Below are 16018 nucleotides of genomic sequence, written 5' to 3'. Positions count from 1 at the left end.
TTTAGTATGTGGCTGTATGGCATTTCCACAGTGGCCCCAAAACTGTCTGTCTGCCTGTTATGGACAGTGGTAGTGGATATCAGGTTGGAGGGGTGCATTCCTCAGTAGGGCTGCAACTCAAGATTATTTTCATCTATCAATGAATTCTTTACACTTTATACGACGTGTCAAAGAAAATGACAAATACCCATTACAATCTACCAGAGTCGATGTTTTAAAATCACATTCTTTTTACTTTTTCAAGTAAACTTTGACTAAAATAATGATTTAGCCATTTCTGTCTAGCAAGTAAGGTCTTTCTCACACATTCTGTATCTACTAAAGTCTTACTCAACCCAAAATATTTTGAGTATGAAACACTAACCATTGTGAGACACCACCAAAAGTTAAAGATTAAGGTCAGTTACAATGGATTCCAATCATAGACTGTATATAAGAAGGGGACGTAGTCACCGTGACATCACCCATTGATTTGTAAACTGCCGTTTTGAAGCCTCGAGTTCAGCATTTTGGCCGCCGCCATCTTGATTTTTGGCTGTCGCATCTTGTTTTTTTAGCAACCAGAAGTGACACAAGAGGGTGGAGCTAAGTACAACTGAACACTGAACAAGACATTTTTAGGCAACTAAAATGTTTTAGTTAACTTTCATGAACTGTAAACACACTGTGAAAGGGTTAAAGATCCAAGACAAAAACACAGACAACTCCCACACCAGACAACTCCGTGGTAGCAACCTGTCAATCACAAGGTAGCCACGCCCGAAAGCACACCCTGCTTTATGGTCTACTTGACTCCAAATGGGACCACTAAATGGACATCATGCAGTATTGAAGACTTGAAACTAGCGATTGAGACCATAAACTCATGTTTACAATGTTTACTGAGGTAATAAATCAAGTGAGAAGTAGGCTCATTTTCTCATAGACTTCTATACAATCAGACTTCTTTTTGCAACCAGAGGAGTCGCCCCCTGCTGGCTATTAGAAAGAATGCAAGTTTAAGGCACTTCAGCATTGGCTTCACTTTTCAGAACTGTAGGTTGCTCATTACAAGTATCGTTATATACAAAAGAACCTCTCAAACAACTCGCACCATAGTCCACTTCTCTGCTGCCCATACTGAATATCCTCAGTATGTTCAAAACAGTCATAGTTTAACCAAAATCTTCCCTCAGTCTCCGCCAATTCAGGAGTCTGACTTTAAAGAGAAAGAGCATCTGCATAATGTCTTCATTAGTGTTTATCAATACAAATCTGTAAAGAAAATGTGTCTTTCTACAAAATACAGTGAAGTGAGAGTGTGCTTGTGTGTAAGAGAGAGAGAGAGAGAGAGAGAAAGAAAGAGAGGTATTTCTGGGATGGATGTTTCCGAACATCTCAAGGACATCATTCGTGCACTCAGGAGCCTTGAGCAGCTATATTTGGTCTTATTTGTGCACACAGCCACATCAGTCAAAAGAGCTGCAGTTGTGTGTGTGTGTGTGTTGTCTCTGCAGTAATTTGTGTACAGTCTTGTAACTGTGTGTGTACACTCTTGTGTCTGTTGAGTATGTGTGACTTTTACATATGCCCACATGCCAGTGTATATAAATACTATTTTGCACTGTTTATTTTTGTGATTCCTTGCTACGCAGTTCTACCCAGACATTTAACGACTGCATGTTTTTTTTGCCCTACTGGGTTGTTTTCATCTTTATGATTTTAGACCTCGAAGTCCAGAGGGAGAGAGAAAAACAATTTAGCTACACTTAGAGAAACATTTTCATTTCCCGGCTTTCAGAAATGATGTCATGTCTGAAAAGCTGCATAAAACGGGGCAAATATGTTATTTCAAAACATTTTTTGTTAAATATTGATGTCCATTAACTTGGATCAACCTTGTTCCTTGTCTGCATGCCCAGTTATAATCTTGGCAGTGACCAATGCATTCATCTCATTTCACCAAAATCTCCAAATATAGTGAATAAATCCAACCCTCTCATCAGTTCCTCTGCTTTGTTTCGGCTACAGCGGCGCTGCCCTTCATCGTCATGACCATCGTGTTCAAGCCGTATATAAGAGGGGTTTACTGTGACGACGAGAGCATCATGTACCCCCTAAAACCAGACACCATCACCCATGGCATGCTGGCGGCCGTCACCATCCCCTGCACTGTCGTCATTGTAAGTTTCACTTCATCAATCTCCCCTCTCTTCTCACAGGGACCTTTATTTACATCTCACTTCATAGCCTGTTCACACGAAGAGGCGTATGAATGCCATGATAATGCGCAGGGCGTTTTGCGTGCAATAAGTACGCTTTTCTTGATTTCCGCGTGTCATTTGTACGCCATGTATCCTGTACTGACTGCAATGTAAACGCATCCTGCGGTAAGAGTTTGTGATGTCGAATGAAAACAGAGAAAGACCACTTATGGTGGATGGGTCCTAAAACTTCTGGACTTTTAACCAGGAGACCGGTTTTCGAGATCAGTGTTTTGTTTTATAAGTTACGTCAGTGACGTTTGCCACATGACAACTGTCACATGTTTTTTAGTGACGTTTGTGACGTGTTATAGTTGTAGTATATAGTTGTTTTTATGTATTGTACTTATTTTAATCCCTTCCATGATGTTTTTCCTAAACCTAACTAAGTGGTTTTCCTATTTAAACCTAACTGCAGACATTTGCTTGGCATACAAATGACACGCGATAAGGTTAAAATGCGTACCAATGACTCGCAGAATGTCCATGTATTGTTGTAGTATTTTTATGCCCTCCCTTGAGACACCTCAGTAAAGCCAAAATCATAGAAAGTTAATAGGACTTCACTCATTTCTGTGTTGTTTGTTCCATTACTAATTTTAGGAATTATGCAAAGTGTTAATGTATAAGGAGGAAAAGTAATTTCATTCTAATGATGAGAAAAATAGATTAACAAAAAACTCTTTTCCCTGTTCACCCTCTTCCCTCAGATCTCCTCTGGAGAGGCTTATCTGGTCTACAGCAAGAGGATTTACTCCAATTCTGACTTCAACCAGTATGTAGCTGCACTCTACAAGGTGGTGGGCACCTTCTTGTTTGGAGCATCCGTTAGCCAGTCGCTCACCGACCTTGCCAAGTTCACCATCGGCCGCCCGAGACCAAACTTCATGGACGTATGCCAACCAAAGGTCTGCACGGGATACATGCCGGTGATCAACTGTACTGGCAGCGATCTGAACGTCACCGAGTCCAGGTAGGAGGAGGATGAGATCACAGTATTATAGTGGTATACTTGTATCATTATGCTTAGAGAGGAAAATGTGTTTAAAGCTAGGGTTGGTAATGTTGAGAAACTAGCAAGAGTACGCTTGATGTAAAAAATTATCCAACCTAAAAACCCAACCCAGTGTTGCCAATCCTTTTCCAATGTTAGTAGCTAACAGCACTAGCTCCAAAAGTCTGAGAAATGATTGGGAGGCCTACCTGGACGCAACACTGGGCGATGTGGCCTAACACTTCTATCATGATATATGTCATTTCATATTGTGGTAACGATATATATCACTATATAGCATGTTTTCTGGTGAATAATAAAATAGTCTATATGAAATAACCACATGGTAATGCCTATTTTATACTCCTGTGTGAATTAAATACTTGACAAATGCAAAGTACTGAGTGTGTTCTCATTTTAAGAACTTGAGTGCAAAATGAACATTTTAAGTGAAATAATAGAGAAAAAAAATAAATGTTAGCCTAGCCTATATCGCGATAGAAACCATATAGAAAAATATATACAATAGACATTTTATATCATTTTGATGATATATATTGTCATTGTCAGAGCAATGGATTTATTGATTGATGTCAGGTTGTAAAGAGAATTTCAACAAATATAACATGCTTTTGAAGATTACCAACACTAGCTTTAAATTGAAAAATTATAAAATTAAATTGACACTTTAACACTAATTATCACATACCGGTGTTTTTACATGATAATAATGCCAAAAAGAATCTACAGTTTAAAGGTCCCATGTCATTCTCATTTCCAGGTTCATACTTTTATGTATTTTATGTTTCTACAAGAACATGTTTACATGCAGTAATGTTAAAAAAGAAAACTTTATTTTTACTGTCTGCCTGAAACCTCCGTTTTAGTGCATTTCATTGGAATTTCAACGGAACTGTGTTGCTATGCAACAGCTTGGGTCCATGTTTACTTCCTGTCAGCTGACATCCTGTCATTCACATCATAGATATAAAACTGTTTTGTTTTATGTCTATGAGTCACATACACTGCAACCAGAAATAAACTGGGACACATTTAGAATGTTTACCGTTGTGTAATGGTCTAAATATTGTACATTTGTGACATCACAAACAGAAATCCTGACAGCTTGTTTTAAAGTTACATTTTCTGACTACAGGATGTGTGTATTTCTCCATGGATTGAAATACTTTCACAGTATTTATATAGCACTTAAACCTGCTTTATAATAAAAAAAAAGACATGAAAATTTCACTTTTTACAATAGCGGACCTTTAAATATCCTGTATAACGCATTATATTTGATTCTGTCTCTTCTCCAGATTGTCCTTCTACTCTGGTCACTCCTCTTTTGGGATGTACTGCATGCTCTTCCTAGCGGTAAGTACAGCATGTGAACTTTAATCCATGACTAAAAGTCCTAAAACACTGTGTAAATACGGATCTCTATGTACAGTAAACATGGAAACGGATATCTCAGTGTGAATCAGGCATAACAGTCCTCACATGGACTCATCTGACAACAAGCTTACGCATTTGGATCTATACTCGAGGGTTAATTGTTGAGTAGGAGAAAAGGCCCATAGAGGCGGTTTGTGCCCGTGGACGTAAAAAGGACAAGGCGTTCAGAGTTGAGGGGAAGAATGTGGACGCTGAGAGAAATGATCTGGAGGCCTTTTTTCCCAGCAGTGATGATGATGAAGGCAAAGCATGTGCTGTGTTCTGTCTTTCAGGCCTATCCAGTTCATTACCCTTGGCCTCATCTCTTTGTGTTAAAAGCCAGGCACCAGTGCTAGACAGCGAGCTTCACGAGGCCAAGCAAAGCAGCACAGTTCACTTCAAAGAACATTTGAAAGGAAAGACAGAATACAGGACTGTCTCAGAGAATTAGAATATTGTGATAAAGTTCTTTATTTTCTGTAATGCAATTAAAAAAACAAAAATGTCATGCATTCTGGATTCATTACAAATCAACTGAAATATTGCAAGCCTTTTATTCTTTTAATATTGCTGATTATGGCTTATAGCTTAAGAAAACACAAATATCCTATCTCTAAATATTAGAATATTTCCTCAGACCAAGTAAAAAAAAAGATTGATAACAGTAAAACAAAATCAAACATTTGAAAATGTCCATTAATGCACTCAGTACTTGGTTGGGAATCCTTTTGCACGGATTACAGCATCAATGCGGCGTGGCATGGAGGCAATCAGCCTGTGGCATTGCTGAGGTGTTATGGATGCCCATGATGCTTCAATAGCGGCCTTTAGCTCATTTGCATTGTTGGGTCTGGTGTCTTTCAGCTTCCTCTTCACAATACCCCACAAATTCTCTATGGGGTTCAGGTCAGGGGAATTGGCAGGCCAATCGAGGACAGTAATGCCATGAGCAATGTCAGCTGCTGGTGTTGGTCCACTGTGTTTCATCAAGTCCAGAGTAAATGCAGCTGTGTACCAAGAGATTTTAGAGCACTACATGCTTCCGTCTGCTGAAAAGCTCTATGGAGATGAGGATTTCATTTTCCAGCATGATCTGGCACCTGCCCACAGTGCCAGAACCACCAGTAACTGGTGTACTGCCCATGGCATTACTGTCCTCGATTGGCCTGCCAATTCCCCTGACCTGAACCCCATAGAGAATTTGTGGGGTATTGTGAAGAGGAAGCTGAAAGACACCAGACCCAACAATGCAAATGAGCTAAAGGCCGCTATTGAAGCATCATGGGCATCCATAACACCTCAGCAATGCCACAGGCTGATTGCCTCCATGCCACGCCGCATTGATGCTGTAATCCGTGCAAAAGGATTCCCAACCAAGTACTGAGTGCATTAATGGACATTTTCAAATGTTTGATTTTGTTTTACTGTTATCAATCTTTTTTTTTACTTGGTCTGAGGAAATATTCTAATATTTAGAGATAGGATATTTGTGTTTTCTTAAGCTGTAAGCCATAATCAGCAATATTAAAAGAATAAAAGGCTTGCAATATTTCAGTTGATTTGTAATGAATCCAGAATGCATGACATTTTTGTTTTTTTAATTGCATTACAGAAAATAAAGAACTTTATCACAATATTCTAATTCTCTGAGACAGTCCTGTATAGTGTTCAGTCCTGTCAGTGGTTCAGTCCACGCTCTCTGTTTTTTATCCAAGCAAATGCTGCAAACAAATAGACTGAGCTGTGATATCCAGCCTGCAGTCCTTCAGTGTTCAGTGTGGCTGTATGACAGGGAGGGTTGACTGTGGTGTGATGCCAATTTTTACACCTTCAACAGCAGCCCAGCAGAAGTCCAGAGAAGTCTGTGCTGTTGCCAGGTTCATAATTTTTTGGCGTCTGCTGTTTTCCAGTAATAAAGGGGGTTTCAGTCCATAGTGGACATAAATTAGACTCGTACTCAGCACCTACAGTTAAATCCAATTTGAGGCTTACCAGCCACTGTTTTTGCATTAGTGAGACACCTACTCAGGCTTCAAATAAATGGACTTTTTGTTTCTTGGTGTTTGGAGTGAGATACCATCTACCCTGAAACCTTACAGTATATCAGGCTATCTATTTAAGCAAATGGATAGATGCAAAACAGAAATGTAACTGCTGCATTACATCACTGCTACGTAACCACATTACATGACATTTATATACAGGGTAGGGAGGGTTAGTTTAATAATGCAGTCCAAGTATTACAATATATATATATTTTCTTTAACTTTATTCAAGTTTCATTTAAATTTCAATATCAGTATCATTCAACATATAACACTGTTGAACATTTATATAGTCCAGTACGTCATAACTGGAGTCCATCTTTGTAGAAAAATGTCCATCGGCATTTGCGTTTTTGTGTCAAATTATTGGTTTCTTGAGTAAGTAGCCGTGCGATAAGTGGGATAATGTACAGCTAGCGGGTCATTGTTGTGAAATAAACCCCTTCAGGCGTCGTCGGGGTGCTGCATCGCCCTGTCTGGGTTTATTTCACAACAATGACCGGCTCGCTGTACATTATCCCTCACTTGTATCCTAGTTAGGTTACGGTGTCGTACTTTGTTATAACATTATGTCAGTGCAAATACTGTAGATGTTGGTTCACATACCATTTACATTATCCTAACCTTGGTTATGGTGTGATAACCAGGACCCCTTATAACATAATTTTTTCAGTGTAATAGCAAGTTGACAGTCTCTCTTTTCTGTCTTTTCTCCTTTCAACCCCCCAACGATCCACCACCCTCTGTTCTTCTTCCTCTTCTTCCAGCTTTACGTGCAGGCCAGACTGGAGGCCAAGTGGGCCAGACTTCTCCGGCCCACCATCCAGTTCTTCCTGGTGGCCTTTGCGGTGTACGTGGGTTACACCCGAGTCTCTGATTACAAGCACCACTGGAGCGACGTGCTGGTGGGGCTGCTGCAGGGAGCGCTTATTGCTGTGCTCAACGTGAGTCTCCACGACAACTTCACTCAAGGCCAAACATTGCAAAATTTAAGAATTTCCTACATGCTATTTCCATGTCATAACTTGTGGTCTGGTATCAAGATGCTGCGTTGCTCATACAGTGAATGGAAGCCAATTTTTTGGTAATTTACAGAAAGTTTGATTTTATACTGATGTCATCAGCTCAAAGCTAAATTAATTAACACTCGATATTTAATTTTTATGTGAAGTAGCTCCAGCCTCAGACCTGATGACATCTTAACTTTGAGTCCTGCGGTTTCTGGCTTTAGGAAAAGCAAACATGGGTGGGTCCAGATCATAAAATGGACATTTAATGGAAATCTCTCCGTTAGTGATACTCCCTTCAAAGCCGCTGAAGAATCCATATTTCAGCTTTATTTCAGTCTGGCAGTAAAAAAGGGAGTGAAGTGTGACAGCAGCAAAGTGTGATTTGATACAAACCCACACACTCACGCTGGCAGTTTCTCAGGCAACACGTCCGTTCTGCTCACTTCATCCAGCTGGGCGTCTTTATTGTTTGGCCACTTCCCTGTTTTGAGTGAGCCACTGTCAGCACCGCCTTGTGGAAATTCTGGAGTGGTAGAGTGTGTGTGTGTGTGTGTGTGTCCATGTATGATTAATTGGGAAGTGAGCCCGCGCTTTGGCCTTCGCAGCGTTGTGCGCAATTAGAGACCCTCCTGGGCATTTTGTTTTATGGCCTTGAAGGGTTCAGCTTGCTCTCTGTGTGTTCCTCTCAGATGTGTGTCAATTAACAGCTGTGCACAGACACACGTAATCAAAGTTTCCAGCCCAGCCCTTACCTCCTCTGCATCCCTGACATGCTTATACTCCCAATCTATGTGGGAAAAATATCCCCTAAGTCAGTGGTTCCCAACCTGGGGTCCAGGTCTCCCAAAATTATGGGCCGATACCGATGTTTTGTTGTTGTTTATTCTGTATCTGGGAAGAAATCTTCATTACAAAAAATAACTGAACTGTCTTCACTCTTAAAGTCATTCAGCCCTGAGCACAAATTAAGTTGTACAAATGTATGAAACAAGCTTTAGTATATCCTTCTTTCATATGATAAATAACTGCTTCAAAAGCCCCTTTAGCCTGTATACGACTACCTACTCAATGAGAGGAATTTATTTTTCAATACTTACATAGCCCGACAAAAACATTTTGTGAAACATTAATTAAATGTAATTAAATCAGCAGCTAAAAACACAAACATTTGGCCGGAACAAAATGAATCCAATACAACACATAAACGTCGGCCACCGCCATCGGTGAATGCCATTTTATTTGCCGATAAGCCAGTTGCAGTCAATGAGGTGAAAATCGTTCGATACCGATGCTCGGCCAATAAATCGACGCATCTCTGCTAAAATCGCAAATAACACATTTACTGGATAATTTCTACAAAAGTTTTTTTTTGCTACTTTGTGGCCACATTGTGTTTAAACCCATTATTTCTGCATCGGTAGGTGCAGATAAAGATCAGGCTCCACTAATAATATTATTATTAGTAGAATTAGATTCCAGTGACGGCTGCGAAGGATTATTTCAGACTTGTTTGATCCAAACATTTCCAATAACTCCAGAGAGTTTTAAAGTCCAAAAGACAACATATTTTGAAAAAAAATAGATGTTATCATTCGCAAAATTCACAACATGTTTTTATCAAACAAAATATTCTGCTTCGATCCATATTTGTTGGCGTTTAGCCTTTCAATAACAACTTTTTCAATGCAGTCAAAAACGGTTTGGTCTTCCTACCGCCCGCCTCACAGAGGGAGGCACTGGCGAGTTATATTCATTAAAGATAGTTAATTTATAAAAAAAAAGAGACTAACTCATTTAATACACTGAATCATTTTACTCAAAGTGAGGATTTTGTTTGAGGATTTGTAATTTATTTTAGGGTGATGACGCCAGAAAATAATTCAAGAAACACTGCTCTAAGTGACCAAAGCTAACATCCTCTCCTCTCCTTTTGTCTCCTCTCCTCTCCTCTGCAGGTGTGCTATGTGTCAGACTTCTTTAAGAAGCGTCCTCCACGTTGCACAAGGCCAGACACGGCTGATAGCGAAGAGCCAGAGAGGAAACCCAGCCTGCAGATTGCAGACTCCGAGCACAGCAACCATTACAACTATCACCACAGTCCAGGCCCTGTGTGACGGGGGCTGACGCTATATAGGGAACAGAGGCTGCAGCCTGCAGACCCCAAACCTGTGTGATAGGGTCCAACTCTGGGGCTTCCACCTTGATTGTGCAGTTCAGAGGAATAACCTGGGTCATCTGCGGTCCTGACTCTGTAGGCTGCCCGTTGTTGAAGCTATGTGAGAGGTCTTATAAGTGTGAGGTGTTAACTTTTAGAGTATTTATGAGTTTTGCAACCAGCCCTTTGTATGTCTGTTTGAAAGGATTAAAGTTGGGATCAGGTCTGTAGCTTGCAGCCTCCGAGCCCCCTGCTCCCTCCCTCTGTGTCAACCACTCACACCCCCCCTACTCCCCAACCACTGGACTGACTGAGGGGGCTGCATCCCATCGCCAGGTGCCTGAGCCCCCTCTCAAAGACTCCATGATGACCTCCTTTTCTCCTGTAAGAGAGAGAGGAGCATATTGTTTTTAATACATCATTGTTGATGTTAAAGCGTATGTGCTTAAAGCTGCATTAAGCGAAAGACTCCAAACCCACAGCAACAGCGCCATGACATGCTATTGCCTTATTAAGTGATTGTGGCAAATGAGTTAGCAAACAAGTTACACACACACACAGCAGAAACAGAGGAACATCCCAATGAGAGTCCTCTCCTGCCAACTGACAAATGTAAGTCTGATATTCACTCGCCTTTATGCCGCCACCTCCTGAGAAAAATAAGTTTTCTTTGGCTTGATACATGCTCCACTTTTTTTACTTGTCACTTGTTCATTAGTTCACTTGTTTACTGTTTTACAATGAGCGTACAATCTGTTTCTCTGTTTGCATGAAACCGCTGCCCACAGTTTTATATAATGGATCAGTGAGAGCGGTTGGGTTCCGCCAATATGGATTGATGAACTGAAGCAGCCTGAAAGTCTCACTCCCAACACGTCAAATACCGCCGATTGGGCAGTGCCGATTGGGCAGCGCCCCTTGGCATTGGAAACCGACGCATGGAGGCACCCTTTTAGCAACAGTATGTGACAAACCGGGCTTTCAACTAACTCCAATGTAAACCCACCCGCGACAATCGGAGCAAGTGACGTATTATTAATAGCGTGAGAGTCCACTCAAGGCAGGCGGGAGGGATGGATTGATCGAACAAACACAAGACTTTCAACAAGGAGACCACTGTGAGTGAAACTAAAAGTAACGTTGGCTTATTTGGTCACGTCTTTCATTAGTCACGTGAGTCGCTAAGCACATGAGTCATTAGTCAGAGACGTTAACGTCAACCACGACTGTTTCCTAACCCTAACTAAGTGGTTGTGTTGCCTAAACCCAACTTCCTGTGAAAACACAAGTTTATTTTGAAAGGACACTATGCATGTAACAAGCGTGTATTGACACGCCGTCCCCGGTCCGTCTCAAAGGTAACACAAGAGGGGTATCCCGTGCCGAGGGGCGCTGACCAAGCGGCAGTGTTTGACGAGTTGGGAGTGTGAATGTGTTGAGCGGGAATATCTGGGTGTTGATTCTCAGTGGGATTTGTAGTACTAGCAACTATTTTACTTACCAGGAGTTCTTTGATTTTACGTTAACATCAAATATGTCGCTTAATGTAGCTTTAACAATTTTCGTATGTATTTCTGTATGTAGAGAACGTAATTTGTTGGCAGCAATGAAAGAAATGTAAGAGGAAGAAAAACAAGGATGTTTGGAAATGGTGGTTGAGGCACAGTTTGTTGATTAGCTTCATTTTAGAGCACCTTAAACTGGTTTCACACTAGAAGAGTGTTGCAAATCATAACAAAATATTTGAAGTGGCAACCAGTTCACAGTTCATTTTCTCCATACAGTTTATCATGTTTGCAAAAAGGCTCACAAACTAAAAATGTCCCCTGCAGGCCACTCCAAAGCTGCTTTTAAAGGAGATGTATGTCGAGAAGCACGAGTCAGAGCTAATCCTATGATCTGAAATGATCTCTGCCAGCTCTCCTAACTGCCGCACAAACAGGTCTACTCTGACAAACAATATAATGTTTTTAAAAGTGACTTTACAGGCTTGTCGTGCCCGATGACTCACACTACATTGATCGACTCTGCTGGATTTCTACTCCCAGCAATTATTCTCAGCGTCATGTTGCATCACTGCCCCAAGTGTGTCCAGAGGAGTGTCTGACTTGTTGCATTATCTCGTCAGTGCCAATTAGTCTGAATCTGAATTAAGGGAAGGACATAAACTGAGTCTTAAAGGGGAACTACGCCCATTTTCAAAATTCAGACATGTTATTCCTATGGTCTGAGACAGTCCAAAAAATATTAGTAAACATGAACAACTCTCTCCCAAATCCAAAAACTAGAGTGCTAAAACTTTGTGATGTCATAGTGTCTAAAGTGTGGGGCTGCTCCATAGACATTGAATTGGCAAAGAAGCACCCAAGAGGAATGTTCTGAGTATATGGGTACACTACTGAGAACACTACAATAGAATAAATCTCATTTGGGTATAAAAAAGACACTCAAACACTCAAATCAGTCTCCCATTCATTGTCTATGGAGCAGCTCCAGACTTTATACTCTATGACATCACAAGTTTTAGTTTTAGCGCTGTAGTTTTTGGATTTGGGAGTGTGATCCATATTAACTAATGTTTTTTGGACTGTCTTACCACAGAAAGTCAGTGTGTCTACCACAGAAATAACATGTATGAATTTTGAAAATGGGCATAGTTCCCCTTTAAGGGCGTATTTTATGTCCAGACAGGGTCTGATTCATCCTCAGCAGTGGTGATGCTTTTCTAAAAATGTGTAAATTTAATGTGGAGTTTGTGAATGATTTTATGTTTCCCCTGTGTGATATGGACTGCAGAGGTAGAAACCATTGATGCAGATAGCTTTAATTTCTTTGTGTCATACCACTACTATATTGCCAATCAAATATTAAGCAATTTGGCCTTCTTCTTTCTGTTTTATTGTGTGTTTTTTTTATTTCTCAAATACGAATAATCAAAGAAGGATGAGACAACCATTTTTTGAAAATGGTGTTTTAATTTATTTTAAATACGAGAAGTTTTTTATTTACTCTTACAAGGGTTGGAAATGCCAGCGCTGTTTAAGGTTTTTGTGCAATCACCCCTGCTTGCCACTATGAGCCACAAATACTGTATATACTAACGCTATGAGACATGTTTTATGTTGCGTGAAGGATGTGTGTATATATATGCTTGTATGTTTTTATTTCACATGTAGGTGCGTTTTTAATTTCACCTGTACAGTGTGCTTTGGCCCATGCCTTCTCAGACTGGTGGCTTGGAGGAGTTGCCACACAAACGGATCCAATTCCAGGTCCAAACATAAGCCAGATGCCTTGGCAGGGCTTTTAAAGGGCTGTTGTAATGATAAAGGGTTACATACCCAACTGTGTTTTTGAAGCTAGTAACACCGCTCCGATCCCACTTCAAAGATCCGTCTCTGTTCCTTTTCCCCTTCCTGTGTTGATGGATGAGGTTAATTTGTGAATAAGGTCTCCTGTACAGTTCTTGTACGGCATGCAGAGCCCTGGAGGACTGACAACAGATCAGACGGACCACAAACCTGATAGAGGGGAGGCAGGAAGACGGAGGGAATCTCACCTGGTAGTGATTGTGAGGCCCCGTAGCTGAGCTGGGACTAGAGAGAGGCGGGTATTGGAGTGTGGGGTATCCCATGGTGAACCTCGGCCCCTGGGGACTCCTACACATTTAAAACACAGATTTACAACAAGAAACAGCTGGAGCTGGTTGCGGTGAAGTGCCGTGCGAGCCCCCCCGCCCCCACCACCACCACCCTCCCCTTCTCCTTTCTACATCTAAATCATCTGCAGCCAGACTAATAGCCCAAATGAGGATGAGGTTCTAGAAACATCATGGTGTGTTTGATGCCCCTCCAGCTTCATGGAAACCGAGGTTCTCAGCTGGTCATGCTCCATGTGTTATTATGCTTTATTGGATTAGTGCCTTAAAGTAGGCACTGGTTGGCCTGTTTATATGTCCACTTGTAGGTATGATTCACATTGTTTGCTTTTTTTTGTATATAGATTATATCTATAGGCTCTAAACCAGAGAATTTTAAATAAAGATATAATCATTCAGTTATATTGTTTTGTTTTAATTTAAACATTTAATGTCACAGATGTTACGATGGAATTACCAAGCTTTCTACATTGTTGATACAAGGATTTGAAGCATGATTTATTTCATGTACTTGATAGATGGTGATGGTAAACACGTGTCCCGCAGAAAGGAACTTTTCCCCCTTTTTAAGAAATTAAATATGATAAACTACGTTGTTGTTGCAGCATCAAGATGTTTTTGGCGAGGTCACTGTAATCTTGATTGCAAGCAATTTTTCATTGGAATGACGCAATTTTCAGCCCACAAGTCAGAAGGTCAACACACTTTGAAAATGGAGTTGTAACAAGGCGTGGAAGGCACCATTAGTTAAATTTAGTGTTTGTTATCTAAAGATAGTTTATTTTATAGTGAATCCACCAGGGTGACGTATCTGCTCTCCGAAACCTGATAACAGATTGGTTTGCCCAAAATACAGAAAAAAAAACACATTTTCTCACTGACCTCCAGTGCTAATTTGCCATGCAAAAAGTTTTGGTTTTATCAGCCCAGTTGAGATATCCATCTTTAAAATTACTGCATCCACCCCAGTTCAATGAAGGTACAAGAAATGTAGTTTGTGGTGCTGAAAGTTTCATGAAATACATTTTGAAAATTCCACAGTCAGAAACGGTGTCTGCGTTAAGGCTTTTGCACATTGCATATTTTTCGTATGCATTTTTTTAATCTGTCATCCGATAAAAAAACATTACTCATAGAAACCCTTACAAGCTGAGTCCAATGATTTTTGTTTTTGTTTTTCTATTCGTTGCGAAAATTCGCAGTACGAGACAAAACTGCATGAATTATGTGGCTGCGATGGATAGAGCCAGTCCCAAACGGAGCTAATGAATGAATGACATTAGCAAGAAGCTATCGTTTATCTGCCTAGAACACAATCACTACTGTCTTATCTTTCATACATCCTTTGTTTTGTGATCATCCCTGATTACAAGCTGTTCTGCAATCACCTGCCACAATCTTCCTTTAAATTCTGCATGTCTGTACTCTTTTATTTCTTAATCATAAAGTGCTTTGTGCTGGGAGACGTGAATCAGTTTATCAGATGTCATTTTGGAAGATGACGTTTGCACGGACGGTGGCTCTGAGTGGTCAAACAACCCTCTTCTGGCTTTTCGAAAACTTAAATGCTGGACAAAAGTTTCGGAGTCGGTGTGTAATTTTGATTGACACAACGTGAGGTCGTATTTATTTTTAAACGTGCGACAATTTCGGACGAAAGTTACGGCCTTGGTGTACAAAGGCCTTTACTCTGGTTGATCCACCGAGCACATGTGTTTCTGTAACTTGGAGTGAAGTGACCCTTTAACATCATAAACTTGCGAATTTCTTTTCCGTGCTCAATCAATCATTCCTTATAAAGCAACTTGATGGTTATGTAGAGCATGATGCACCATATAAAATGAAAATCCTTCACTCAGCAGGTTTATCTCTTCTGAATTAGAGAAGGTGATATTGTATAGAGATCAATATTGAATAAATTTGAATAATACAGAAGTGGGGAAGGTAAATTAAATGTTCCAACACATGTTTAGCGACAGATTCACATGTATAATGTATAATGGTTTGAGCATTCGTGCAATGCCTAAAGATTTACAGTTTTACCTCTGGAGACGTTCTGTCGAGTGACTGATTCATGACAGGACTTTCTTGTGCATTAGACATTTTTAAATAATCAAAACCAAGTGCTGAGGATTCATGAGGGGTTAATCAGGGCTCTCCTGCTGCCTGGCTGGAGAATGGACGCTGCTCCACTAAAATAAACTCATGTATTTATAACGAAATAAACACTGGACCCATGGGGACGTTTGTGGGAGTTAGGTTGGCAGCGGTATTGAAAACCACTGTCATCCCTCATTTGAAACAATATTACTCACATGCACGCTGTGAAAGTTGTGCGTACGAGGGGCTATTTTTTACTGTGGTGTCCAAACAACTAGGAGTGGAAAACATTAAGGTATTTTATTTACATGAGTATTTACCCTATGAGTCTTCTTCTTCTTCTTCTTCTTCTGCTCCTTCTGCTCCTTCTTCTTCT

General features: G+C 40.5%; 1 protein-coding gene across 1 annotated transcript in view; it reads left to right on the top strand.

Annotated features, from left to right (window-relative positions):
• plpp2b (phospholipid phosphatase 2b) overlaps positions 1 to 13944 on the top strand; it is a 29145-nt gene extending 15201 nt beyond the window's left edge. The window contains exons 2-6 of the mRNA XM_037769173.1: positions 2011 to 2162; positions 2954 to 3216; positions 4557 to 4614; positions 7487 to 7663; positions 9685 to 13944. Of these exons, the coding sequence (XP_037625101.1) occupies positions 2011 to 2162; positions 2954 to 3216; positions 4557 to 4614; positions 7487 to 7663; positions 9685 to 9843 (809 nt within the window). The 3' untranslated portion in view covers positions 9844 to 13944. The remainder of the gene's footprint in view (positions 1 to 2010; positions 2163 to 2953; positions 3217 to 4556; positions 4615 to 7486; positions 7664 to 9684) is intronic.
• The last annotated feature ends 2074 nt before the right edge of the window (positions 13945 to 16018 follow it).

The sequence above is a fragment of the Sebastes umbrosus genome, chromosome 5, assembly GCF_015220745.1.
Source record: "Sebastes umbrosus isolate fSebUmb1 chromosome 5, fSebUmb1.pri, whole genome shotgun sequence".
NCBI classification, from domain to species: Eukaryota; Metazoa; Chordata; class Actinopteri; order Perciformes; family Sebastidae; genus Sebastes; species Sebastes umbrosus.
Note: the sequence above shows the minus strand (reverse complement) of the source record. Positions and strands in the feature narration are given on the sequence as shown.